Source organism: Microtus ochrogaster, chromosome 8 (assembly GCF_000317375.1).
Source record: "Microtus ochrogaster isolate Prairie Vole_2 chromosome 8, MicOch1.0, whole genome shotgun sequence".
NCBI lineage: Eukaryota > Metazoa > Chordata > Mammalia > Rodentia > Cricetidae > Microtus > Microtus ochrogaster.
This window is the reverse complement of record NC_022015.1, coordinates 83890474-83915710: the sequence shown is the minus strand read 5'-3', so window position 1 is coordinate 83915710 and position 25237 is coordinate 83890474. Positions and strand designations below refer to the sequence as shown.

Genomic DNA, 25237 nt, shown 5'->3' with positions numbered 1-25237 from the left:
CACACACACACACACACACACACACACTCACACACACACACACACACACACACACACACACACACACGGTAATGGAGGTGCTAAAATGAAACATAAGGGGTAACAGGTGACTCCTCCTGCCCTTCAGATGAACACTGTGACTGCTGGGGGAGGCAGCTGGAAAGACTTGTTTAGGTCTTTGAGAGGGACTGAACTAAATACAAAGTCAGCTTAGGAACCACGAGCTCCTTAAAGATAGGGTAACTTTGGGGGATGGGCTATGAAAGCACAGGAGGAACTAGAAATATTCTGGTGTGAAAAGGAAGTAGTCCAAAAATGGCATGAGCACAGGAGGCAGCTTGCGGGGCAAGACACTGCCTAGATCTAGGACAAGGCAAACACTGAAATAAATAACAGCAATGATTCCAAATTAGCTAAATTCAAATAAGGACTCACAAGTTAAGCCATTTATGCATATTATACAGCTGAAATATTATTAATCAAAGTGTGTCATGATACTTTCTACCTACTTTCCCCTAAACAACATCTCAGTGATGAGAGATGAAATGAGGCAGAGAGCGATGGAGAAGATTCAGGGAGAGAAGACAGCACATACAACGAGGACGGAAGCTCAAGGTCTTAAGAACAATCAGGAAGAAAGAGCCTGCCTTGAAAATCATGGTCAGAATTTAGCCCTTTATCCTAAGTGCAATGCAAGTTATGTGGAAAATGAAACACAAGTATCAGAGATACTTCAAACTGAATCACAACCTTCCCTCCAGATCCGTACTTTCTTTGGTGTTTTCTGTTATAGAACTACATTATCAAACATGCAATTCTAAAAGCAAGAACTCCATCTAGAATGTCTCCATAATAACCCATGAGTTGCCTTCATTAATCCATATTGAATTCATGACTACGCCCTACTGCTCTAACCCCCTACAGCTGGTTTCTGTCTGTTACCCCATCTCACAGAGCAGAACAGCGTTACCAGGCCTTCCATATCCATCTGTAGAGATAGATCACAAGGACTGTGTGCTCACAGGTAAGCACTAGGGAAACCAGGATGTTACACACACACAGGACTGTCTTCTCAACAAAGGAGATGTGTACCAGTTGTCACCCAGAGGCTGGGAGTGGGTGTGGTTAACAGCCTGTTGAGCTGTGCCAACTGCAGGGCCAGGCCACAGCTGAACCCTGGACCCTTCCTCCTAGGCCTTTATTTTGAGCATCGTTTCTCAGTCATCAGAACCCAGCCTTAAGGGAGATGCCACATGTACTTTGTAGCTTGGTGACCTTCATGCTGCTGGTATGACCAAGACCTCACCAGATCCTCCCCTAGGCCCTTAAGGTACAGAAACCATCTTTATGGAAGAGGTCACACATAATTTGCAGAGTTTTAATGTAGGCATGCTTTAAACTTAACTGTGTACGTAGAATTAACTGTTACCTGAGAACTTTTCCCCAAAATTGCACTGCACTTTCATATGCCTAAAACGAACTGTCCAATGTCAGCTTCTAAAAGTCTGAGCCAACGGCAGACACTGCCATCGTCACTCTGCCAACCCTGGTGTTTGCAGAGACCACACAGCCCTTACCCACAGCGAGTTTGCTCCCTAGAAGTCAGACTGATCTCTTTAAAGAACGGATATGGCTGAGTCACTACCTTGTAGAAAATCCTTCATTGTTCCAGAAACATATCCACATCTTTTGCTTTTCTCAAAGGTGTTGTAACAACCTGACCTTCCTTCAGTTCCTTAGAAATATCACCATAGTATCCATCCTTCTTTCTCATCTTTCCATGGCCCTGGTGATCTAAAATTACTGAGCAGGAAATCACAGAGGTCAATAATCATGTTTTAGACTGCACACCCTCCTGAGTAGTACAATGGAATCTCAGGCCCACTTTATCATGTCTGGTGTCTATAATCCCTTTTTCAAAGTATCCATGTTGAATCCACTACCCACATTAGCCAGCCACTTGCTGTATTAGTTCTGAGTTTGTGTAACCAACATTGTATATGATTATGGTCCTAAAGCTCAGAAACAGTAATGCTAGAAATTCATGTTTGTCAGTGAAGAAGTCATATACTGTCCCAGTGAAAAGGTGAGAGATTTTGACTTAAGGAACGAAAATAAAATCTATGGTAAGAATGCCTATTTGTGCATTATCCATGAAGATGGAAAAAGAAACCCGTACTTGTCTTGTTATTATATCTAAAACTCAAACATTACTGAAAGGCCACAATCTGACAAGCACTCAGCAATGACAAATGGGGCCTCCCAGGTATTAAAGGCCGTGAGCAGCACCCACAAGGCCACAAATCAGGGGCACTAACATGTAAATAGAAGGTAGTACAAATAGGATGTCTACACTGATTCAGATACTTTCGCTCGTAGTGTATTTATTCTCACTTTTTAGCATTAAGTATCTTAAAATATTCAGATATTTTTCTCAAACTATTTTGCTTTTGGTCATAAAAGTTAGGATGAGAAGATTCTTCCCCCTATGACTCTTTCCAACATAAGAATCAAAACCAGAAAGAAACATGGTAGGAAAGAACAAGAGAAGAAAGCAAGGAGGAGTGAGAAGGCTGGAATAGAGAGAAGAAAGGAGAACATTTTCCAAAGTATCAGTAATAAAATAACTTCTAAGCAAACCTTTTCTTTTCTTTTCTTTTCTTTTCTTTTCTTTTGTTGTTTCTGTTTTTCTAGACAAGGTAGCTATGGAGCCTATTCTTGAATTAGCTCTTGTAGACCAGGCTAGCCTCGAACTCAAAGAGCTCTGTCTGCCTCTGCCTCCTGATTGCTGGGATTAAAGGTGTGCACCACCACCATCTGGTCAAACAAATCATTTAAAAAACTTGAAAGTGTGGTGATCTGAATGAGAATGGCCCCATAGGCTCAAATATTTAAATGCACAGTCACCAGGGAATGGATCTCCTTGGGAAGGAGGAGGAATAGGTGTGGCATGCCAGGCCCAACGTCTCTATCTCTGCCTGCTGCCTGCAGATCAGGCTGTAAATCTCTTAGCTACTGCTCTAGTATCATGCCTGTCTGCTCCTTGCCATGGCGACTATGGACTAAGCCTCTAACACTGTAAGCAAAACCCCATTAAATGCTTTCTTTTATAAGAGTTGCTTTGGTCATGGTGTCTCTTCGCAGCAACAGAGGATGACTAAGACAGAAGGATAAACACACAGAGATTCAATTGTATACACTGTAACAGAAAGTATAGTTTAGCAACAGTCTACACAAAAATCTAGTTAAATATAGGGACTGAAAATATTTGAAGCCTTCCGAAGACATTAAAAACGTAAAACCCGCAGCCTAAACGGCAAGCATAACTTTATTACATGAAAAGGAGAGGAAATCATCCCAGGCACAGGGGCAGTATGGGTAATAGTATTAAAAAGGAAGAGGGCCAGGAGACGGCTCAGTTGGCAGTGTTGCTGCTCAAGGGAAGATATGAATTCAGATTCCTGGTGCCCATGCAAAGGGCAGAGCAGAGGCCCTGTCATCACAGCACTGCAGACACAGAGGCAGGCCAACCCCAGGGACTGCTGGCCAGACAGCTTAGCCAGTCTGTGAGCTCCAGCTTCACAAGAGAACTCCACAAGTGAGGAGGAAGCCTGAGTCAACCTTGGCCTCTACACACAACAGTAATACAGAGGGCCTGGGGCAGGGCTAGGGGGGCTGAAACAAAGCAAGGAGGTGACCCATGGGCAGAGGACACTGGACAGTAAGAACACCTAAAGCAGTGGAAACAGTGAAATCAAAACCACTCAAGATTAAATTGAAGCAGAGATCAGAAACAAAACACAAAAGACAAAAAAAGTTATTAGGTTCTTGGTCAGACTAAAGCCCTGAAAATGTGCCATAAAATGACCGACAGCTCTACAGGAGCTCAGCTATCTAAGAACACAGCATAAGAAATAGATGGATTGGGGAAAATACATATAGGTAAGAGTTAACATAGCAGACCCAACTTCCCAAAAAGCCTAGAGGAAGAAGGGCTCTTGCCCAGCACCTACGCCAACAGGCTCCCACTTTCTCTAGCACAGGCAGAGGGCTTGCCATGTCTAAGCTGTGCAGAAACCGTGTGGTTTAGGCCAGATAAGTGTTTTCATCTAGGGAGTCTGGTATTCTGGAACAGGCCACAGAAAAGAAGCTGCTCCTGCAAGCACCTCCAGCACAAATCATGGGAGAGGAACCTAACAACTGGCAGTATGTTCCCTGGCTGGCAGTGTGCTAAAGGTGTCCCAGCTCCTGGCTGAAGGAGCTGTGTGTTGTGTGTCCATGGAGAGTGGCCTGACACCTTGCGTGTGCTCTCCCCAAATCTGGTCCTTCCTAGCCCCTCTTGACCTTGCTCGAGTTCTTTCACTGCGATCACTTGGAGCCACAAAGGCAACTATCTTGGGAATCCTAGGTTCTAAGTCCTCACTGCTCCTTTATAAGAACTATCATTGAGGGTGGCTTGAAAAAGAAAATGAATTGAAAGTAAAATTGTTTGGTTAAAAGCATCACCTCAGCCCCTAACACTCTTATCCAAAAAAGTCTGGAATGCTTGTTTGGAGTTACCAGGATTTTCATAGAGTAGCATATTATTGCAGCAATGTTTCTTGGAAATTGCAAGTCTGAGACCACTTACCAAAGCAGGTTCCAAAGCTTAGAAATGTATTCCACAAACAATATTCACAACAGCCACATGCAGAGACACAGAGGAGTCAGTCAGTCTGTGGCAGTGGCTCCTAACCTTCCTAACACCGCAGCCTTTCAACACTGTTACTCATGCTGTGGACCCCAACCATAAAATAAGCTCGTTACTACTTCATAACTGTAATTTTGCTAGTGTCATGAATTGTAATGTAAGTATCCGATATGAAGGATATCTGACATGTGATCCCCAAAGGGGTCGTAACCCACAAGTTGAGAACCACTGGTCTACAATCTACCAGCCTTGCAATCAGCCACTTGGGTAGCAAATCACATCCCATAATATGCTAGCAAACTAGCTCTTTGATTTGATGGAATGATCAAAAACAATTTACAAAATTCCTTGATTTATAGTGTGTGTTGATTCTCATGGTCTAAATACTTCCCTATGGCCAGTTTCAAGTTTATAGCTGCCTCATAAAACTGTCTATAGAGAGAGAGCAAATGACCCCACCGCTGGTGAAGAGACTGGATTTCTCCACAGGGGCACAAGTTTACCTCCATAAAGTTAATTTTGAAGACAGAAGTTAAGCGCCCCCTCCTTGTTTGGAAATGGCATTTCACTCTGTAATTCAGGCTGTGCTCAAACTCCTCCCTTTCCACAGACTCGTGTGGGTGGATGCTTGGCCCATAAGGAGTGGCACTATTAGGTGTGGCCTTGTTGGAGGAAGTGTGCCACTGTAGAGGCAGGCTTTGAGGTCTCCTTTGCTCAATGCTATGCCCAGTGTGGGACACAATCTCTTTCTGCTGACTGTGGATCAGGATGTAGAACTCTCTCAGCTGCTTCCCCAGCAGCACTACCTGCATGCTGCCATGCCAGCCATGATAATAATGGACTAATGCTCTGAAACTCTAAGTCACCCCAATTAAATGTTTCCATTTATAGAAGTTGCTGTGGTCACAGTGTCTCTTCACAGCAATAGAAGCCCTAAGACACTCAGCTTCCCCAAAGCAATGTGCCTTACCCTCTCTGAGAGTGGATGATGGGGGAGGTAGGGTGGAAAGTGGAGGGGATGGGAGGAGGGAAGGGAGTGGGAACTGGGATTGGTATGCAAACTATTAAGGTAATTAAAATTTAAAAATTTACATACATTAATTTTATACAATAATGGATTTTGCCATCTTAATGCTTCTTATTCAGATTTGTTCCACATTTCCTAAAAACACTCCTGAAGCATGCTCAATAAATGTGCTGGCTTGAATAAAAGACGCAGGCACAAACTACCCAGGGCATGACAAAGCACAGCTCTTAAATCCATACACATCAAGTTTTGATGATTCAATCATTTGTAAATCTTTCAGCTAGCATTGTACAAATAGAATATTTTATAGCTAAAAGTATCTAAATCTTTATTTGTATTTTTAGATTTTGTCAGCGGTCTTGTTCGACTACATACTAAGATATCTGGCATTTGTGCATACACGTGGTCCAGGGCAACATCTGCTCAGAGGACCAGCGGCCCCAACTTGTTCACACAGCTTACTGCTGCATTTAAACTTAACTACATGAAACCACTTTATTAATTTTACTCGTGTTGTCAACAAAAAATCAAAACCTGATTATTTTCCAACTTGGACAGCAAACTCTAAGCACAATGCTTCCTACCTCCAGAAGCTCTAATGCTGTAAGAGGATTTCCCAGTGTGCTTTGGAAAATATTAACTGCAACAAATCATCTTTCAAAGATGCAAGGTCAAAGGAAAAGGATCTGCTGTGCTCTGCCCTCCACTGTGCTTCACGTCAGAGGCCTAACGGCATTTCCTGCGAAGTAATTTAAACCTTTGCACTGTCACACAGAGAGGAGCAACAATTTGGGGCCAGATGTTTCACTTTTCTCATAGAACAAATTTAGTTAAGCCTGGGATAGAAAAAGACTTTTCTAAATATCTCATCATGAAAAAGTAAATTAGGCAGGAACCCTCAGACAAAGCCTGAACTCTAAATTCTGGTTCTCAGTTAAGCAAACTGTTATCACTAAGTTTAACCCATGCTCATGAGGAAGCCCATGGAAACCAGGCACAGCCAGTTTAGTGGCAGCTGGAGGCAAATCAGGGGCTCTAGAAATGAAGGGCCAACCTGACAGCACAGGAAATGGCGTCTTCCTGCTCACAGGTTAGGACCACGCCTAGAAGCACGCACCACAGCCTCGGAGCAAAGGAGCTCTGTATAACCGTCTGTGAGTAAGCAATCAGAAGCAGATACCTGTATCAGAGAACCTGCGTTCCAGGGCGTGGAGATCAGGCAGCACGTGGATACAGTTAATGCAGCAATACGTGAAGAAATCGAGGACAACCACTTTCCCACACAGGTCCTTGTGAATGGAGAGAGGCTCTTCTGTGTTCAGCCACTCTAACCCTGGGGTTTACAAAACACAAAATACAACCACTGAAGAAAACAAGAAAGAACAAGGGGTAATTGACCTACACTACCCATTAAAATGTGAACCTTTTCTCCAAGATGAGTGCAAGTAGTCACACACTTTAAGAGACGACAGCACTAAAGTCTGTGGTATCTGAATTATTATTCTGTTTCTACCTGGGCCTCTTTTCTATTACTAAATAAGAACGTCTTCATGATTGTAACCAGGTAGGTTATGTACGATTTAATGTAAAAGCTCATGTGGAGATTAAAGGCTCAAAGGGAAGAAACAGGAGGAGGGATGGTAACAGGCTAAGAACGGAAAATCCGCTGTTATGAGGCAACTGCGAGCGTAGTAACAAAAAAAAAGTACTAAATTTTCTCAGAAATTGTGGACTAGTCTAGGGGAAGTGAATAAAGTCAACACAGTCAATCAAAAACATGAGGAAATAGGAATTATTTTAAAAATCTAACTGCACGCATATGTAGGGTTAGCCCAACCTATTAGGGGGCGTGTTCGCCTCGGGCTAATGTTTACATATAAATCTGGCTTACAGTTTGACGCCCAAAGTGGGGAGCACAGACTCGTGCCCCCCCCCCATTCAGCTATCCGCAAGTCGCCCTAGCAAGCGCCAGGAAAAATTGAGTCAGCTGCTTCTGCCGCTGTAGTCGGGCAGAGCGGACCAGCGAGGAGCTGTGTTGAGAGGGTACAATCTATGTGAAGGGAGAGGCTAACCCTACACGCATAATTAAATATAAAAGCAATACCGAAAACAAGATCAAGTTTAAAAAGCAGATATGGAAAAGATCAGGATGTATGCAAGGGTAAACATAAAGTGCTTAAAATAATTTTACAAAAGAGAAGTTACCATGTTCTAGAGTTTGACGGAACCCTAAGTATAAAATAAAACATTTTAAATGCAAAGTTAGAAGAAACATTAACACTAATGAAGATCATGTTACTTTCCCTTCAAAGAAAAATAGGAACTTAAACTCTAGTTTTTTAACAGAATTTATAATTAGTTGACAATGACTCAAAAGTTTAACCCTTTAGTATGAAGATTTTGTTAAATTAAAAGGTATAGCATCCTTATTTAACTCATTTAAGAAAACAAGGATATTTATTGCTTATAAGTAAATAAACAAAGCTATTAAAGCACAAATTATAGCTCAAAGTAGACAGAAATAGTTTAAAGAAACTAAAAGCCATAGTTGGATAGGGAACACAGACACAGGAGTCCCCTCTGGCCCTTTCCGCGGGTACTGAGCCTGGCCAGTGGCCCTCTTGCATCTTTACGTGTTGCCTTACTTAGCCACCTTCGCAGTTCAGGCACACGGCAAAACTGTGCAGTTCTTTTTCCGTGTTCACAATCTGATGGGTTAACATACACTCTTGCTACAGATCTGTAGAGTCGGGAAAGTCACCTTCTCTTTTACAAGAGGAACTTCATGGGTTCTTTGTGGCACAGCCAACAATCATCATTACTCCTGCATTTTGGGCCATTATGAAGTGGAATAGATTATCTGAGCACAAGCACTGATCTGAAAACCAAGACAACGACTGAATGGCTCATGGTGAGGAGCAGCACACACGACACTGAAATGTAGACAGGTTTGGCTAGTCATGAACAGACAGAAGACAGACATGCTGGAGAAGACACAGGAGAGCACAGTTTCACCGAGCTACTTAGAATAATGTACAACTTAAAACGTAGGGAGAGTTCTTTTAGGGAACTTTTCATTTACTATTTTGAGGTGGTTAACTAGAGGGTTCCTGAAACCAGACAGGAATGGAGACTATGGTAGCAAGGGAACTACAGTTATTCCATTATAACAAAATCCTAGAAAAGATTATCTCAAATCAAATTAATATTTCCACCAAATACTTTAAAGGTCTCAGGGTTCAATAAACATTTAATTATTTCTCCTTATAAGTATTATATACCTAATTGATGACACAAAACTATTAATTAAATCAACTAATTAACATGTATTTCACATCCCACATGCAAGAAATTTAAGATTCTGTCTCTATAAATTGTTAAAAGCGATGTATTGAGGACACAGAGTGTTATCACATTGAAGTTATTGTGCTAGGTGTTCACAGATAGAATAATGTGTTTTCAGCAGCAATGATTACAACGAATACAATGACTTGCCAACGCAGCAAGTCTCCTTGTTACCCAAGAATTTGCCTCAATTCCCTCCACATAATAACCCTGTAAAGTAAATATTAGCTCCACTTTACAAGCAAAAACAAACCAAGACCTGGAGAAGCCAAGTAATGTGTTGAAAAGCAAAAGGCTAACAAAGAAGGAACAGGGGCTTAGTGTTGGTCTGCCTGGACCCGCCCATCAGACTGCAGGTGGCAGCTTCTGAGGCATGGGTACTCTCTCAGTTACCACTGAGCTACAACCACTTCGTTCATTTTTAGCGTGCTGTCCTTAACAGTCGGGTCCAGCAGACAATCAAGCTATCTGGAAAACAAAGTCCGATTATTTTTCTTGAGTATGCCTTGAGTCACAGTGGTCAAATACCACAGTAGTAAAGCAAACTGAAAGGCTCTCCCAGAAGTCTAGCCAATGGCTTGCTGGTTTCTAACGGTGTATTTCCTCCTTGCTTTATTACAAAGCTTTCAGGCGATATGGATACACCTGTATATATGTCTGCTATTTTGAAGTTTCTCTGATGGGATAAACCTCTACACGGCCATGTTTTTTCAATTCCACACTATTTTAAATCCACTATAATAATAAAGGGGGAAAGGTGGCAACCCCCCTTAAGTCAAGTGCAAAAGGGTAAGAAAGACACTGACATTCAAGACTGTTGTGGGATGGAAGAGGTACTGATACATCCTGAGGGACGTGAACCCTGCCACAAGTGACCAATTAACTATGCATGTGGTTTCAGTTTCCCCGCCAGGACCCACGCCAACAGCAGCAAGCTAAACAATGACACTCCCAAGTGAAGGTAAGGCAGCATTTTGTTTAAACTACACTGCTGGGAGTATCTATTTCCTTGTGCTCTGACACCCCCACAGCTAGGATTCAACCCTGGCTGCTGAACTAAAACGGACTTCAGTTTTTAAAACTCAGTAGGTCCGCCACCGCTTTGAACGTGGAAGCGCGCGCGGCAGGGCTAGAAAAAGCATCAGCTCTGAGGTCTGCAGAACGTAGTGTAGTTCGACTCTAGTGTTATCAAATGGGCAAGTGCTCTAGTCCTCCTGGGACTCAGTTTCCTTAACTGTAAGGCAAGACACACAAGAGCGCCCTGGAGGTTGTACTGAGCCTCAGGGAAACTCTCTCCCGGAATGCTTAAAACAGTCTGTGTTGCACGTATTCGACGGGAATAAGAAGCGGTGAAGCTGGGATAAGAGACGAAGGGACAGGGTGGTCCGGGTACCCCGGTCACTGGAGACCTAAGCCACTCAACATCCATGGGGCCCTGAGGTCATGGGAGGCAGGCCAGGCAGAGATGCGAACACTGGTCCTCACCCTCCAGAGCACCCCGCGCCCCCGCGTGTTGCCACTCTGGAACTCCTCAGGGACGTGGGCGGATCGCAGGGACCAGCGCCCCTGCCAGCAGGCGGGAAGGGCTCCGTTCCCCATCCCGAGGAAGCGGAGGACCCGCGAGGGGCCCCATCCCCGACGCCAGCCCCTCACCTTCCGGAAACTCGGGCACCGCTAGGTCCTGCTCCCAGCCGTCCACCTTCTGCAGATACTGGTAGATCAGGTCGTCCTTCTCCTGCTGGGTGACGGCGTCCAGCAGGGCGTACTCGAGCGAGGTTTGCGCGGGCAGCAGGCCCGAGAGGCTCGCACTGCGCGCTGCGGGGGCCGCCATGTTGGGCGAGCAGCCTAGGGCTCCGGGATCGAGGGCGCGGCTCGGACCGACGCGCCGCCGCCCTCCCGCCTCGGAGCGGTGCCCGGCCCGCCCGGATCTGCGCCACCCACGTTTCTGTCTACCCTATGCCTTCGTTCTGACGCCAGGGGCCAAAGGGCCGTGCTTCCCCAGCGCGTAACCAAACTCCTGCGCGGCCCTCCCCGCCCCTTCCAGGTCCCGGGCCGCCGCCGCGAAGCCTGGACGTTCGGAGCCCCAGATTCGACACGGGAAAGGCCGCCCAGGTCGCGCCCTAGAGGGGCTGGGGAACCCATTCCCTTTGAAGCCCGGAAGGGTTTCCAACATAAATAAAATCCAAATTAAAAAGATCCTACTTGAGAAAAACAAAACAAAAAACTCCTCAGTTGTTCCACTGTTACACTGCGATCAGCCGATTCGGCACGGCAGTTCCCGCCAAGAAAGAGCTGAAAGGTAAAGGGGGCGAAGGAATCCTCAAAGGAGAAGGGTCGTTATTGTAGGGAGTGAGGCCAGTGGTTCTGTGTCAACAACAACAATAACAACAAGAGTATCCTGTTACTCTGGCGGTGCTGAAAGTGCCAGAGCGAATGGCATGTCTCGCAGCGGGGGAGGCGGCGCGGAGAGGCAGCTGCAGCTGGTCCCGGGCTGCCAGCCCAGGTGCACCCACAGGGATGCCAGGGCGAGCCGCCGGGCTGCAGAGGGCACCGCGCTTTGGGAGCTGTCAGTGCCTAACCTGAGAGTCACTTCTGACCCTTCCTTGGCCTTCCCCCACCCCGATCCAAAGGCAGGGGCTGCGGAGGAGCCTGTGGGCTTTTTTTGTACTTGACCTCTCTGGACGTCTGGACAGGGGGCTGATGACAGGCCCTGCTGTCTGGAGTGCAGTGTGGCCTAAGTCTCACTCGTTTGAACTTTGTTCCCTGTGCAGGGTTTGGTCCTGTGGTGGAGGAGAAATGGAGTCACCCGGGAAACTGAAGCCGATCGGATCTCCATGAGTCACGAATAGGGGCAGTTTTGTCACCAACACACCTCTTTGATTATGGTGTGGCTTGTTTCAGTAGTGACCTGAAGCACCCGATTGACAAGGAACTGTGACCCAACTTGTGAGTGGGAGCTTGCTTGCCCACGTGAACGAGAACCAGGATAGCTTCAGTACAGTTATATGGAGCCTGTCTTAAAGTTGTTGGGCGGATACTTCTCAACCATGCTTAATTTTCAAGGCATGATTGATTCTTATTTTTATGAATCAAGTCCTGGAAAAGAAAAAAATTCTTGAATGAAACCGTGTCGCACTGTAAAGAAAACGGTACAGACATTAGCCTGTGGTAGGGCCTCTTATTTATTGTGGTATAAACGGAGCAGCGGCTACTAAGTGTGTTGTGTGCCTATATCGATCATCACCAAAGGTTTAGAGTCTCATCAAGTTAGTTGGCTTTTGGTTATATTTGTTCCTATTAAAAACTGTAGCAAGGAAAGGACTCTGAATTTACTAAAGGCTCACATACTCATAAAATCATTTGCCATGTTAGAAGAAGACACACTTTGGGAGAAAGACATCTGGGAATATAAATCTAAACGAAAACCAAAACCAGCACATCCAAATAATTGTTCTCAAAATATCCCAGAATCTGTTGGAAAAGCAACAGATGGAAAAGACCAGTCAAAACGAAAAGGAAACAAAAGAAGAACCACAGACGATAAAGACAACCCAAAGGGCCCCGGCGTATGCCTTGAAGAAACAGGCTGTCCGATTTCTGTAGGTGCCAGTCAGAATTCTAGCGCTGGAGAGGAGGTTCCGCAGTCTGAAAGCAAAGAGACTACTCCAAGAAAGAGCCGTAGGACGCCCAAAAAGAAACAAGTGTCCCCAAGGGTACGCCCAGTTTACGATGGATACTGCCCAAGCTGTCAGATGCCCTTTTCCTCCTTGCTAGGTCAGACGCCCCAATGGCATGTTTTTGAGTGTTTGGAATCTCCACCAATCTCTGACACAGGTAAGAAGCCCCAGTGTTGTCTCCCCATTGCTGGGAGATGAGAATGTGCAGCCATGCCTGGCTTGCTTATTTAAGGGCTGGTAATATGAACCCAGGCCCTTGTGTGTGCTGCAGGTACTTTATTGACTGAGCCATCATCCCAGCTTCTCCGTTACTTTCCATAAATGTTCACTAAAGTTTGCGTGAGCTATTGCCGCTCTGCTTTCTCTTACTTGACTCTTACAAGGACAGCATAAGGTAGATGGCATTAACATTTTATGGATGAGGATCCCTACAAGCTAAATAACCAGGCCAATTTGTTATCCTATTTTAGAGTTCGATAGAAATTATAAACACATTTAGTTTCTAAATATGGGTATGTGTATGCATCATGCGTGTTAGTAACCGGAAGAGGAACTAGAAGGTCGTCTGAAATGACTCAGAGTCTCTTAAAAATGTGCCAGCAGCAGAAGTGGTGCCATGTTATTATATTTTAAGATAAATGTCATATTTAACATGTGGAAAATTTTACTTGATCTATATGGAGAATGAGTTATGACTGTTTTTTTAAGTTATCTAAAATTATTTTCTTGTGAAGAGAGTATTTGAAAAGCAATCTAAAAGTATTTGGTTTAAATGTAATAAATAGTACATTGTAAAACTATGTTGAATTAACCTTTGGTGTTTTAATGTTGGTCTCAGTAACAGCTATCATGCACTTAGACATAGCTATTGCCATAGTTCTTCAAGGCTACCCACGGTGGGCTGGGTGGTAGCGCATGCCTTTTATCCCAGCACTTGCAAAGGCAAGTGGATCTCTGTGAGTTCGCGGCCAGCCTGGTCTACAGAGTGAGTTCCAGGAAAGCCAGAGCTATACAGAGAAGCTGTCTCAAAAACAAAATAAAATTGTGACCGGTGGTGTTTGTCCTTAGAGGTTACTTTGTTAGTGCTGTCAAAGTTTATGTGTAAAATGATCTCTTTTTTTTCTTTTTTAACTATTTTCAGAGTGTCCCGAGGGTCTTCGGTGTACCTGCACAATTCCTTCTCATTTTAAGAAATATACTCACCTCCTGCTTGCTCAGAGTAGGGCTAGCAATGAACCTCTCAGCAGCCCGACACAGGTGTCTGCGCCCCTCAGCAGCCCGTCACACACACCTGCTGGACATTTTACTGCAGCAAAGCCAGACCCTTCCTGTAACCCCGAGGAAAAATGGCCCGTGCATCTGAACACGGAGAATTTAAGGAAAGTTTTAGAGGATTCTTCGTTGCTGGTACAATGTCTAAAAACATCCCAGCTTCCAGCCGAGACTGACAGAAAGATTCCCGCTTCCACGGGCCCTCAGGTGTCCCTGGCTCCACAACGTGCAGGGTTTGTTAAGAAGGACAAGCTTGTGGGAGGTGATTTGCCTCTTTCCGCGGAGGCATTAAACGGTCAAAGCAGCTCCCAGAGTACGAGGGCGCCATCGCCGGAAGGCGACAGTGGCAGCTGTGAGATCTCTTACTCCCCGCTGCAGAGTGATGCGGAGACTTACGACTTCGATGGAGAGCCGGATGATTCACAGCCGGAGCTGTTCTCTACCCAGAGCTCTAAGGACAGCTGCCTGGAAGAAGATGGCTCTGCCATATTTGAAACATTTCTTGATAAACCCTTCCCGAAGGAGCGAGAGGGAGTCCGCCCGCGGGCGAGAAGCCTGCTGGCTCAGGCTGAGTTCAGTGGCTTGTGTGAAGGCAGTGCTGTGAGAGGTTCATTTCAGCTTCCGTCCCGAGGTGCCCCACCACACACAGACACGGGCTTGCTCTTGTTTTCGCCTGCATTAACAGTAGGGTGTGCCGCTTCTGATGATCAAACCACTAAAGCCAAACCTGGTGAGCCGCCCAGATCTCACTCACTTGGATCAAGCCAACAGACACAGAAAATTGAAACGTCAGCTGTTAGCGGTCAGGTCTCTCTGCCATTCCGTACAAGTGCCACGTCAAAGCCGCCTGAAAAGGAGGGAGGAGATCACCTGCCTTTGCATCCGACCCAAAGTCAAATAAGAGGGTTAGGGAGTAAGGGCTTGGGTGCTACCATCGCTAACTCGGCCTGTGCCTGCAGAAAGGGAGAAAAGCCTTCTGGTGCGCCTCTCGCCAAATCTTTGAGCACTTTGCCCTCCAGTCCCAAGTGCAATGCCAGTCAACCTTCCAAGAAGGCAATGAAGCAGATGGACATAGGTGTGTTTTTTGGATTACCACCCAAAAAACAAGCAGAGCCGTCGCCGAGGGCAAGTGCGGTAGGTGGGCCAAATGCCAGTCCAGGTGTGAGTCCTAAGGACAAGAGGCGCCCGCCGCGCAAGAGGAAAGCGGAAAACTCCCTAAGTGACTTAGAATTGGATTCAGGGAATTTAAATGAGAGTCAGCACTCTACGGAACTGTCCCAAGAGAGGACACAACGTCAAAGGAAGAGACATAAAAAGTCAGATTCACCGTGGGAAGGAGCACCTCAGAGGTTAGAAGTGGGAGCAGTCAGTTTAAACCAAAGCAAAGCCTTTGTAAGCCGGACTCTTGACAGGCGGCAGAGAGGGAGCAGAGGCATTTCAGAGTCGTCTGGTGCCAGGGAAGCAAGAAGAGCCTGTCCGTTCTATAAGAGAATCCCCGGTAAGTTGAAATACTGACTTCTGCTTCCCAGCGGAGACACAGCAGTGTTTAACTTCACTTTCCTTGTCACTGGGTGGATATATTTGAAATAATTAGTGTTCAGCATATATTTTATTTGCTCTTTATAACACTTTATGAATCTTTTAACAGAATTGAGACTTTTGTTTTTTGTTTTTGTTTCTCCATTATCACCAGAATTTTATCAAGCATTTATTTTCTATATGCTTCTGTAATGATTAGGTAGCTGTTATAGATTACAGGAAGGCCAGTGAGCAGTGGAGGTTCCATTTAGCTGGAAAGAAAAGACGACGTCGGTGCACATATCATAAAATCCTGTGGCTGAGCACTGCCGAGGCAGCACAGCGGCTCAAGAGAAGGGGAGGATAGCAGGCTGTGCTGCCTCAAGTGCCAGTTTCAGAGCAATCAGAACTCGTGTGTTTATATATTCCAAATGAGTATCTGCCCAGGCCTTCACAGATGAGTTCATACAAAAATGCGCATGGAAATGAATTCTGTTACTAAAGAAACCACTAACTCTTCAGTGGCACACAATAAGACAGCAGTAATATCCTCAGCTTCTAAATACCGCATAAAAATGCGTCACTGATGTTTTGTTTGCAGCGATGATTGCAATTTGCTTTTGCACTCTGTGTGCTGTGTATTGGTGGCCTCAGCAGAAATGTGAAGCTGAGTCTTTACCCGCGCATCACCTGCCGGCACCATCTGCTCTTTCTTCCATAAGCTCATATCAGAACAGTATTTCTCAACTTAATTTTTGTTATTGTTCCTCTGGGGAGACTCTTGAGGCCATCCCTTCTTCTGTCCTTGCTCCCCACTACCCTGAAACGAAACGAGGACTGTAGATAGCCCCGTCTGTCTCGTACTTACTGTGGCCCTACCAGGGAAAACTGCAGCCTTTGTAATGCCTTTGGCCCCTACCATTTCCAACCCTAGAGAAGTGAATAAGTGTCTCCCCGTGGGGAATTCATGGTTTTGGACTTCTAAGTCCTTCTCCGTTCACTGCTTTGTAGAAATGAGAGATTTCAATTGCCCCCTAAGTATCAGCATTGTAAAAGTATTAATTGGGGCAAAGAAATGATTGGTTTGTAACTTAGTGTCTTTTAACTAATTGTTTTTGGTGAGACTATGCCCAAGCCTCTATACTGGGATATTTAGTAGACACGAAAGTTATTCTTACCTTTTGGTAAATTTACGTTTTAAGTAAATCCTAGTTAAATTGAGAGTTATATGAGAGGTACCGATCAGAGGGGCCTGATCTTTGAGGGAACCCAGGTACATGCATGACCACCTTGGCTCCTGTTCATCCCACGGGGGCATCTCGTTGCAGGAACTGGCTTCACCGTGGACGCTTTCCAGTACGGTGAGGTTGAAGGCTGCACCGCCTATTTCCTCACGCATTTCCATTCCGATCACTATGCCGGCTTGTCTAAGGACTCCACATTCCCAATTTACTGTAGTAAGGTAAGTTTTAGCGTTTTAAACTCTGGCTTGGTGCAATGTTGTGACTTTGAGAAGCATGGTAAAAAAAAAAAAAAAAAATAGAATATTGAAAACTAGACCAGCCAGCATTATAGTGAAGAAGGATAAAGCAGATCCCAAACTGTCACTCTCAACAGTTACAACCTGCTTTTACCAATGAATTTTATTATGTGAGAATAATAAACATTCCCACAGGATACTCAATAGTTTTACTCAGCAAACACTCTTTGGAGTGCCGAACCGATATACAGGCAGTAACTTAACCGTAGAGGACTTGTAGCTTCCAGGGCTAACATCCACAGATAATGCTAAGGTGGGGCTGTTCTGCAACAGTGCTACCTCAGACCCTGTCCCCAGCCAAAGAGAGAGGGAGTTTCACTGTACAGAATACCTTCAACTGCCTGTTAGACGGTGAACATTTTAATTCCGGTTCCCAGGGGCTTTTTCTGGATTTTGATTTAATCCTCACAGCAGACATGAAGTGTCCTCTCGGGTAGTTTGTGGAGAGGCACAGGCACCTCAGAAATGTGTACTTTAGGTTTCCAGAAAGTTCAGAGTCTCCACCACATACCAGGAAGAAACACGGGAAAACCCATACTAGTGGGCCGTGACCAGGTGAGGAAGCATTTTGTGCCTCCTGCAGGGAACAGCGAGCTTTCCCAGGTGAGCAGGCAGAAGAGTAGCGAGGCTGTCTTACAGACTTTTTCCCGGTGTGGATGGAGCCTTCAGAGATTACCCAGACAGCATGGTTCTCAGCTGCGCTGACGCACAACTCTCAGTGTCCTGCTGCCGCACTAACGAATTCACCATCTGCAGATAACCGGCAACTTGTTGAAGCAGAAGCTCCGTGTGCAAGAGCAGTACGTCCATCAGCTGCCGATGGACACTGAGTGTGTAGTGGACGGTGTCAAGGTTGTTTTGCTGGATGCCAATCAGTAAGTGTGAAGTCCCTCCTCCTTTCACTTGACGCAGAAGGCAGGACAGCAGTCTCATGTAGGGTGCCTGTTTTAAAGTGTTGACAAAGGGAACAGTGGCGGGCTTGGTCTAGAGCCTGGAGCTAACGAACTTGGCTCTTAACTGGAGTAAATCCTATTTCTACTTTTGAAAAAATAATTTTAGTATTAGATTAAGTAGAGAGAGAATCTGTTATGTAACCCATGTTGTCAACCCATGTTGACTTATGACACTTCATCTTTTTAAAAAGTACGTTGTCACTGTTCTTCAGAGATGTTTTCCATGTTCTTAAATATAATTTGCATAAAGAGAAATCTTATATTCCATTTGGATACCAGAGGATTGGTGCCTTGCTTCCCACCCTAAACTAAATGATTTTAAGCTAAATAATAAATAATAATAATTCAATTTTAGACTGTAAAGATTTGGAATGTTTCTTTTTCCCATGGAAATAGGGTTTTTTTTTCCTCTGTCTCTGTTGTTCTCCCCTACCTGTCTCTTTCTTTTTCTTCTCCCTGCCTCCCTCAGTGAGATCTTTTCCCCTCTATGACTGTCCCCCAGTATAAGGTACCATCAGGATTCATGTCGCCCAAACACAGCTACCAGCTATGCTTCCTTCTGGGCTGTGAGCCTATCCATAGAGATCACGGGTATTTAGAGAAAGAAGAAGGCTAAATCTAGACTTGCTGAAGTCCAGGCCAATATTATATTAGCATGTTAGATTCTTTAAAAGAAAAAAAAAGTTGTTGTCCAGCCTTGCTAGTATTCCTTTTGTTCATGGCCAGTTTGAGTTCTGATATTTTTTGGAGTTGATGTTATTGAAATATTTACCACAGATGACATAGTTCACATAACTGCTTGTTCAAGCTAGTATCTTTTCATCAATCAGAAACTGTCCTGAGGGCTGAGGGGCCAGCCTGTCCTGGAACCAGGATTTCTTAGGACTGTTTACCCGTAGGCCTGGGCAGCTCCCTCCCCAATTCCCCCCACCATACACCTGTGCTCAGCTCATAAAGTTCATGCTCCCACTGATGCTGAAAGAAATGCCCTTGGTCCAAGTTCTTTGTCTGTGCTCCTCTAAGATATCTCTGTCCAGCTGTCCAGGTGCTACCATGATCCTTTTCCGTCTTCCCAATGGCCCTGTCATACTGCACACGGGAGACTTCCGAGCCAACCCCAGCATGGAGCGCTCTCTTCTCGCAGGCCACAGAGTCCACACGCTCTACTTAGACACCACGTAAGACATGCTTTCTTTGGGTGCTCTCTTCTCACCGAGAGCTCTGCTCTACATTTTATGGGTAATTTAAGCTTTTGCTTAGATAATTAAAGTGATGGTTTACAGCCAATTATTTTTAAGACTGTTTATCAAAAGGATGCCATTTAAAATATACCTGCTAAAAGGCAAATTTAGAATTAAATGTCATAATTTATTGTTATTTTATTTTTGAAAATTTTTATAGGACAATTCTGTTACTAAAAACAGAAAATTTGGAAAACAGATTTTTAAGAAAATCCCCTTTAAATTATTCTTTTTCCAAAGGTCTATATAGTTGTTGGGTATAATTGTGAAGGGGAAACGGGCTACAATGTAGTTTTGTTTGTAACTATTGGAATTATTTTTGTTCTTTTCTTAAAAAGGTAATTTTTAAGTAGCACCTTTGAATTCTTCAGTGATACAAATATAATTGCATAAGAGATTATATTTGAATTATGTAGTCTCAGCTTTATTAAGATATAATTGACAAAATTATAAATATTTATTACATACAATGTAATGTCATATATTAAAATAACCCATTGTTTTGTTGGGAATTAATATTATTAAAAATTTCTAGGATTTTTTGGATGAGATATAAAAAGCAGATGCACAAAGGACAAGCCTTCCCACAGGTAGTGGCTCACAGTGACACTGTTTCCTCCTGTGTCCCTAAGTCCCAGCCAGTGGCTCATAGTGATGTTGTGTCCTCCTGTGTCCTTTAAGTAATAGATAAATAAAGAAGTGTTTATTCTTCGTATGGTTCTGAATGTCTTTGTGAGTTTTCATAAGAGAAAGTATCCAGATTCTTTCCTGTTTTTGATGGCTGAATAGCAAAAACAATTCTGAAAGTCATGGGAAATCATTTGTTTGGTGTTTACAGTATGTTATATTTTAGCAAAATCACTCTTTTCATCTTAAAATATATGCAGATAACAGCTTGGGGCCAGTTCTTCACTGGGTGTTTTGTATCTGGGTCCAGATAGAGCTGTTGTATTTTTTAAATGATTTGTTTCGTTGTTTTTAATTGTGTGTCTGTGTGAGTATGCAGTTGAGTGCAGTGCCAGTGGGGGCCTACGACACTAGATCCCCTGGAGCTGGCGTCACAGGCTAGGTTGGCATCTGACTGATATGGGTGCTGGGAACTGAACTCAGGTCCCCTGGAAGAACAGCATGTCCTCTTAACCCCTAAGCTATCTCTCCAGCCCCATGTCTGCTATATTCTTGTGATGTATGCATTTATATATCTGTGAAAGGTGATAGCCCTGTGGACAGCACCGTTAATGTGAAATGTCACATTAAAATTCATGTTAAGTTTCCTATTTATTAAGTCAGAATTCTTTCCTACAAATATAATCTCTTTCAATTATATTTTCTTTGATAGTTACTTGGGTTTTAAAAATAGGTACTGAGGTTTATCATTCATAGTTAAAATGGGTAACTGGGTGGAAATATTCTTATTGAGAAGAAAATATTCCAACAGGAAATTTCTTTGAGGATGATAAAAACATAATTAAAATATCTGTGAAAAACTCTTACCCTACCATAAATTGGCAGTGACTGGAAATGAGCATTTTCATTCTAGGCAGTGTGAGGAAGTCCTTTGAATACTTGGTACTCGCGGAGAATGTAACTGGCTGGTTACATTCCTCTAAAGCAGCATCCAATAGAGCCAGTTTCATATTCCCCTGTTAACAAGAACTGTGTTTCCTTGTCACAGATACTGCAGCCCAGAATTTACCTTCCCGTCCCAGCAGGAGGTTATCCAGTTTGCCATCAACACTGCCTTTGAGGCCGTAACTCTAAACCCTCGTGCTCTTGTTGTCTGTGGCACGTACTGTATCGGAAAGGAGAAAGTCTTCCTAGGTGGGTGTGAGCGGTGTCTAATTTGCATTAATATATTATAAAGATCAGATTCTCTTGCAAAGGGCCCTTTCAGTCTCTGCTCTTGCATTTGATATTTATTTTCTGAAATGATCCAGTATTACCTTTGAAGTTAAAGGGAAGATGGGTAGCGTTTGATAAATTTAAACCAGAAGGCTAAAATTTATGGAAACATTTGATAAGTGCATTACGTTGACACTTATGTACAGACTGTTTATCAGCAAATTCTGTGTAGCATTGTGATTTTAATTAGCTCGGAAAGGTGCTTACTGCACAGCCATATTGTGCCATTCCTGCGGTAACCACCAGCAAACTGTCAGAGAGTAATACAACTTTCACTCTTGAGTGGTTTCTCCTGTCTTCCTGTAGTTTGTCTAGGTGATGTGTTGTTTTGTCTCTGCGGAGTGCTCCCTATTTCTTCTTAAATATGACCATACTAAGTCAGCTTCCAAGAGATGGAATGATATGGCCAGGGTTCAACATGTCTTCCTTTCCAACTACCGCTTACTTTTTTATGACTAATTTTATCTTTAATCATGTGTACGTGTATACATATTTGTACATGTGAGTACAGGTGCCCACAGAGGCCAGAAGACGGCAGGCACCCAATTGCCTTGGAGCTGGAATTACACGTGGTTGTGAGTCGCCATCTAGGATGCTGAGGACAAACTTGGGGCCTCTGCAAGAGCGATATGCACCCCTAACCACTGAGCCCTTTTGGCATCTCTGCCTTCTATACTTCTTCTGTGGTTTTTAAATAAGTATAGACCTTTAAAAATAAATCTTTGGCTTTGGTTGTTAATTCCACTAACTAAAGAGCAAAGTCATTTGGCTATTTGTGATGAAAGTGTGAATGTTTATTTTTGTGAATTTGTTTTTTATTTGGCAAGTTATTTTTTTAATTTGAGTAAGTTATAACCCTGTTTATTTAACGAACCATGATTTTATTGTTTTTCATCTCTTGCTTGCCTACAGCCGTTGCTGATGTTTTGGGTTCAAAGGTGGGCATGTCCCAAGAAAAATACAGGACTTTACAGAGCCTCAATATTCCAGAAGTCAATTCCCTCATAACTACAGACATGGCCAGTTCTTCAGTTCACCTCCTCCCAATGATGCAAATTAATTTTAAGGTAAGCACTCGCGATGTGTGTCTTTTAGGATGAACCAGCAAAGGTATTCATCTGTATTTGACTCTAAGGAATTCTGAAAGAATGAAGTTCCCCCCAAGGGAAGTAGTTAATGCTTTTAGCTTTTCTATGTGAGTACCTCTGTAGAGTAATTTACATGTCTACAAGGAATTTAAACACTAGAGGATTAGCGCAAAGGAAGGCACACAAACAGAATCACGTGTCTCCATCTGGCTATCCAGACTTCTGTACCAGGACCATGCTTCCTAGGGTGAGGGAGGGAGTTAGACAGGTGTAAGTTCATCCCCTCAAGCTTGTCCTGTTCAGTTCTGATATTTAGCCCTAGTCATTAGACACTGGTGTCTACTGAATGAGTTATTATTTCCTTCTTAGGTCCTGAGGGAGTTGAAGGTTAGATAGTTGTAGTTATAGTTTACCAGATGCAGAAAGCAAGTTACGATAGAAAGTAAATTAGGTACAAGACTTTGGACTCACCAAGATAGGAGAGATATGGAGTGTTTTCTCTGAAGTTATCAAATGCAAATGGACTAGACACTGTTGATGTACTTACTGCCTGTATGGTATATAGTTATTGTACTTATTGTATATAGTTTTTCTTATATTAGTTATAGCCTTTTTTATTTTAGACAAAAAGGGAAATAGGAGTATATTATTTGTTTTTAATAAATAAAGCTTGCCTGAAGATCAAAGAGTAAACAAACTAGCCATACTAGTGAGCCATACAGGCCAGGGAGTGGTGGCACACACATTCAATTCCAGGACTTGGGAGACAGAAGCAGACGGGTCTCTGGGAATTCAAGGCCACGCTAGGCAACAGAAAATTGAATCTGTCTAAAAGAGAAACATAAGGTGATCCCAACACTTGGTATCACACACCTTTAATCCCAGCACTAGGGAGGTAGAGACAAGAGCCATATGGCTGGGTGGAGAGAGGAATATATAGGGGAGGAGACAGGAACTCGGGGGTGGTGTGGAGTTTGAGGATTTGTGGAGACTGGATCTTGCCCCCATTTCGGTTTGAGGTAGAGGTAAGAGCCAGTGGCTGGCTGTTTTGCTTTTCTGACCTTAAGGTTGAACCCCAGTATCTGACTCTGGATTTTTATTAGTCATAGCTTTTCTGAAGCTTTTTAAACTAGGAAGCCTGTGCCTCACAAATAACAAGCTATCAAGAAAATGAATGCTGCTTCCTGAGCAGGGATTCTTTTTTTTTTTTTTAAATTTATTTATTTATTGAGGATTTCTGCCTCCTCCCCGCCACCGCCTCCCATTTCCCTCCCCCTCCCCCGATCAATTCCTTCTCCCTCATCAGCTTGAAGAGCCATCAGGGTTCCCTGACCTGTGGGAAGTCCAAGGACCGCCCACCTCCATCCAGGTTTAGTAAGTTGAGCATCCAAACTGCCCAGGCCCCCCCAAAGCCAGCACGTGCACTAGAATCAAAAACCCATTGCCATTGTTCTTGAGTTCTCAGTAGTCCTCATTGTCCGCTATGTTCAGAGAGTCCGGTTTATCCCATCTGAGCAGGGATTCTCCCCGCACACCTTTGCGCAGGAGCTGAAAGGATAAGTTTAGGACCTATTTTTCTGGGTTTGTCATCCATACGTTTTCAGGTTTCGCCAAGGCAGGGTTTTGCACATTGCTAATTGAGTCATCCCTGGGAGTGTTTTCAGTTTGGGAGCCGCCTGCCTGGCGGAGAGTCTCAGGGGACGCTGGTTACTCTGAAGGATGCGTGGCACTGTCTTACCTGGCAGAGAGTCTCAGGGGACGCTGGTTACTCTGAAGGATGTGTGGCACTGTCCTGCCTGGTGGAGAGTCTCAGGGGACGCTGGTTACTCTGAAGGATGCGTGGCACTGTCCTGGATGATAGGCAGCACTTTTTAATTCCCTACTTGGTTTGTTTCATCTGAGCAGATTGTCAGGGTGGCTAGTTAGTGTAATGGAGGTTGAGGGGTTAGAACTTTTCAAAAGGGTGTTGCCAGATGCTGTCTGCTGCAGAGAAGGCCAGAAGGAAGGAAGGCAGACTGACTAGAGCAGCCGTGCTGACCAGCACAGGGGCTGTGCAGTGCAGTCTCGATGGGAGGGAGCTAAGGAAGGGGCGAGAAGACCGTCCAAAGAAGGCACACGCGATGCAGGAGGCCCAGTGCTGTAAGCTGTCAGGACATTACAGACCCCAACCACAGTGAAATAACCCCGTGCTCACGTTTGGATGGCTATAGTGAAACAGACAGACAGTAACTACTGTTGAGACGGCCTGCGGAGACTTGAGCCCTGTGTGTGCTTTGCAGTCTTAGCCCTGGGAAGCAGACAGGGGAGTCTCTAGACCTCCCTGACCAGCTAGCTGAGGTGACTTGGCAAGCTTCAGATAGTGAAAAAGCCTGTTTTAAAAGCAGATGGAGCCCAATGAACAACACACGAGATGACCCTCTGGCCTGCACAAGCACAACACATACCTGAACACATACACGATCATGTGCACTCTCGTATCTGAAAGTTAAGGCTGAAATCCTGCGAATGATGCTTAATTCACACTCTGGCTCATGCCAAGGTCTTACAGGCGTCATATGGTTGACTGCCACCTCAGACTTAACCCGTATTGTCTAAATGTGGTAAGACACGATCTACGGATGCTGTGGGGGATGGTTGGCCTTCTGAAGGAAACTGGTGACATTACCAAGGCGTTTTCCTCACAAACTGGTTACTAATAAACAGAGAGAGACAGTCATAAGTCAGGGACTTTGTGTTGACCGAATAGTTTATAATAGCTTTCCTCGTGAGAAGTCCTGCAGTTGTAGCTAGCGTACAGCTAGTGGTTGCTGGCAGCCTTCTCTGCAGATTTGGCTCATGGAACCATGGGTTTCTATTTGTAGCACTGGTTTATATCACATGCTATTTTTAGAATAACCGATTTGTCTCCTAGGTTCTCATTTAATTCTTTCAGGTAGTCTTGAAGAAACAAATAGAAGTGGGTAAGTTGGTAGCGATGCTGCAAA

The 25237-nt window shown here is 44.2% G+C and overlaps 2 protein-coding genes across 2 annotated transcripts in view; one reads left to right on the top strand and one right to left on the bottom strand.

Annotated features, from left to right (window-relative positions):
* Nhlrc2 (NHL repeat containing 2) overlaps positions 1-11102 on the bottom strand; it is a 51883-nt gene extending 40781 nt beyond the window's left edge. The window contains exons 1-2 of the mRNA XM_005352523.2: positions 10716-11102; positions 6898-7050 (exon numbers count right to left, since the gene is read on the bottom strand). Coding sequence (XP_005352580.1) covers positions 6898-7050; positions 10716-10893 — 331 coding nt within the window. The 5' untranslated portion in view covers positions 10894-11102. The remainder of the gene's footprint in view (positions 1-6897; positions 7051-10715) is intronic.
* A 184-nt stretch (positions 11103-11286) lies between these two features.
* The window catches only part of Dclre1a (DNA cross-link repair 1A), a 23128-nt gene continuing 9177 nt past the window's right edge, over positions 11287-25237 (top strand). The window contains exons 1-8 of the mRNA XM_005352522.3: positions 11287-11361; positions 11834-12896; positions 13881-15509; positions 16858-16991; positions 17826-17944; positions 19060-19200; positions 20939-21084; positions 22078-22232. Of these exons, the coding sequence (XP_005352579.1) occupies positions 12428-12896; positions 13881-15509; positions 16858-16991; positions 17826-17944; positions 19060-19200; positions 20939-21084; positions 22078-22232 (2793 nt within the window). The 5' untranslated portion in view covers positions 11287-11361; positions 11834-12427. The remainder of the gene's footprint in view (positions 11362-11833; positions 12897-13880; positions 15510-16857; positions 16992-17825; positions 17945-19059; positions 19201-20938; positions 21085-22077; positions 22233-25237) is intronic.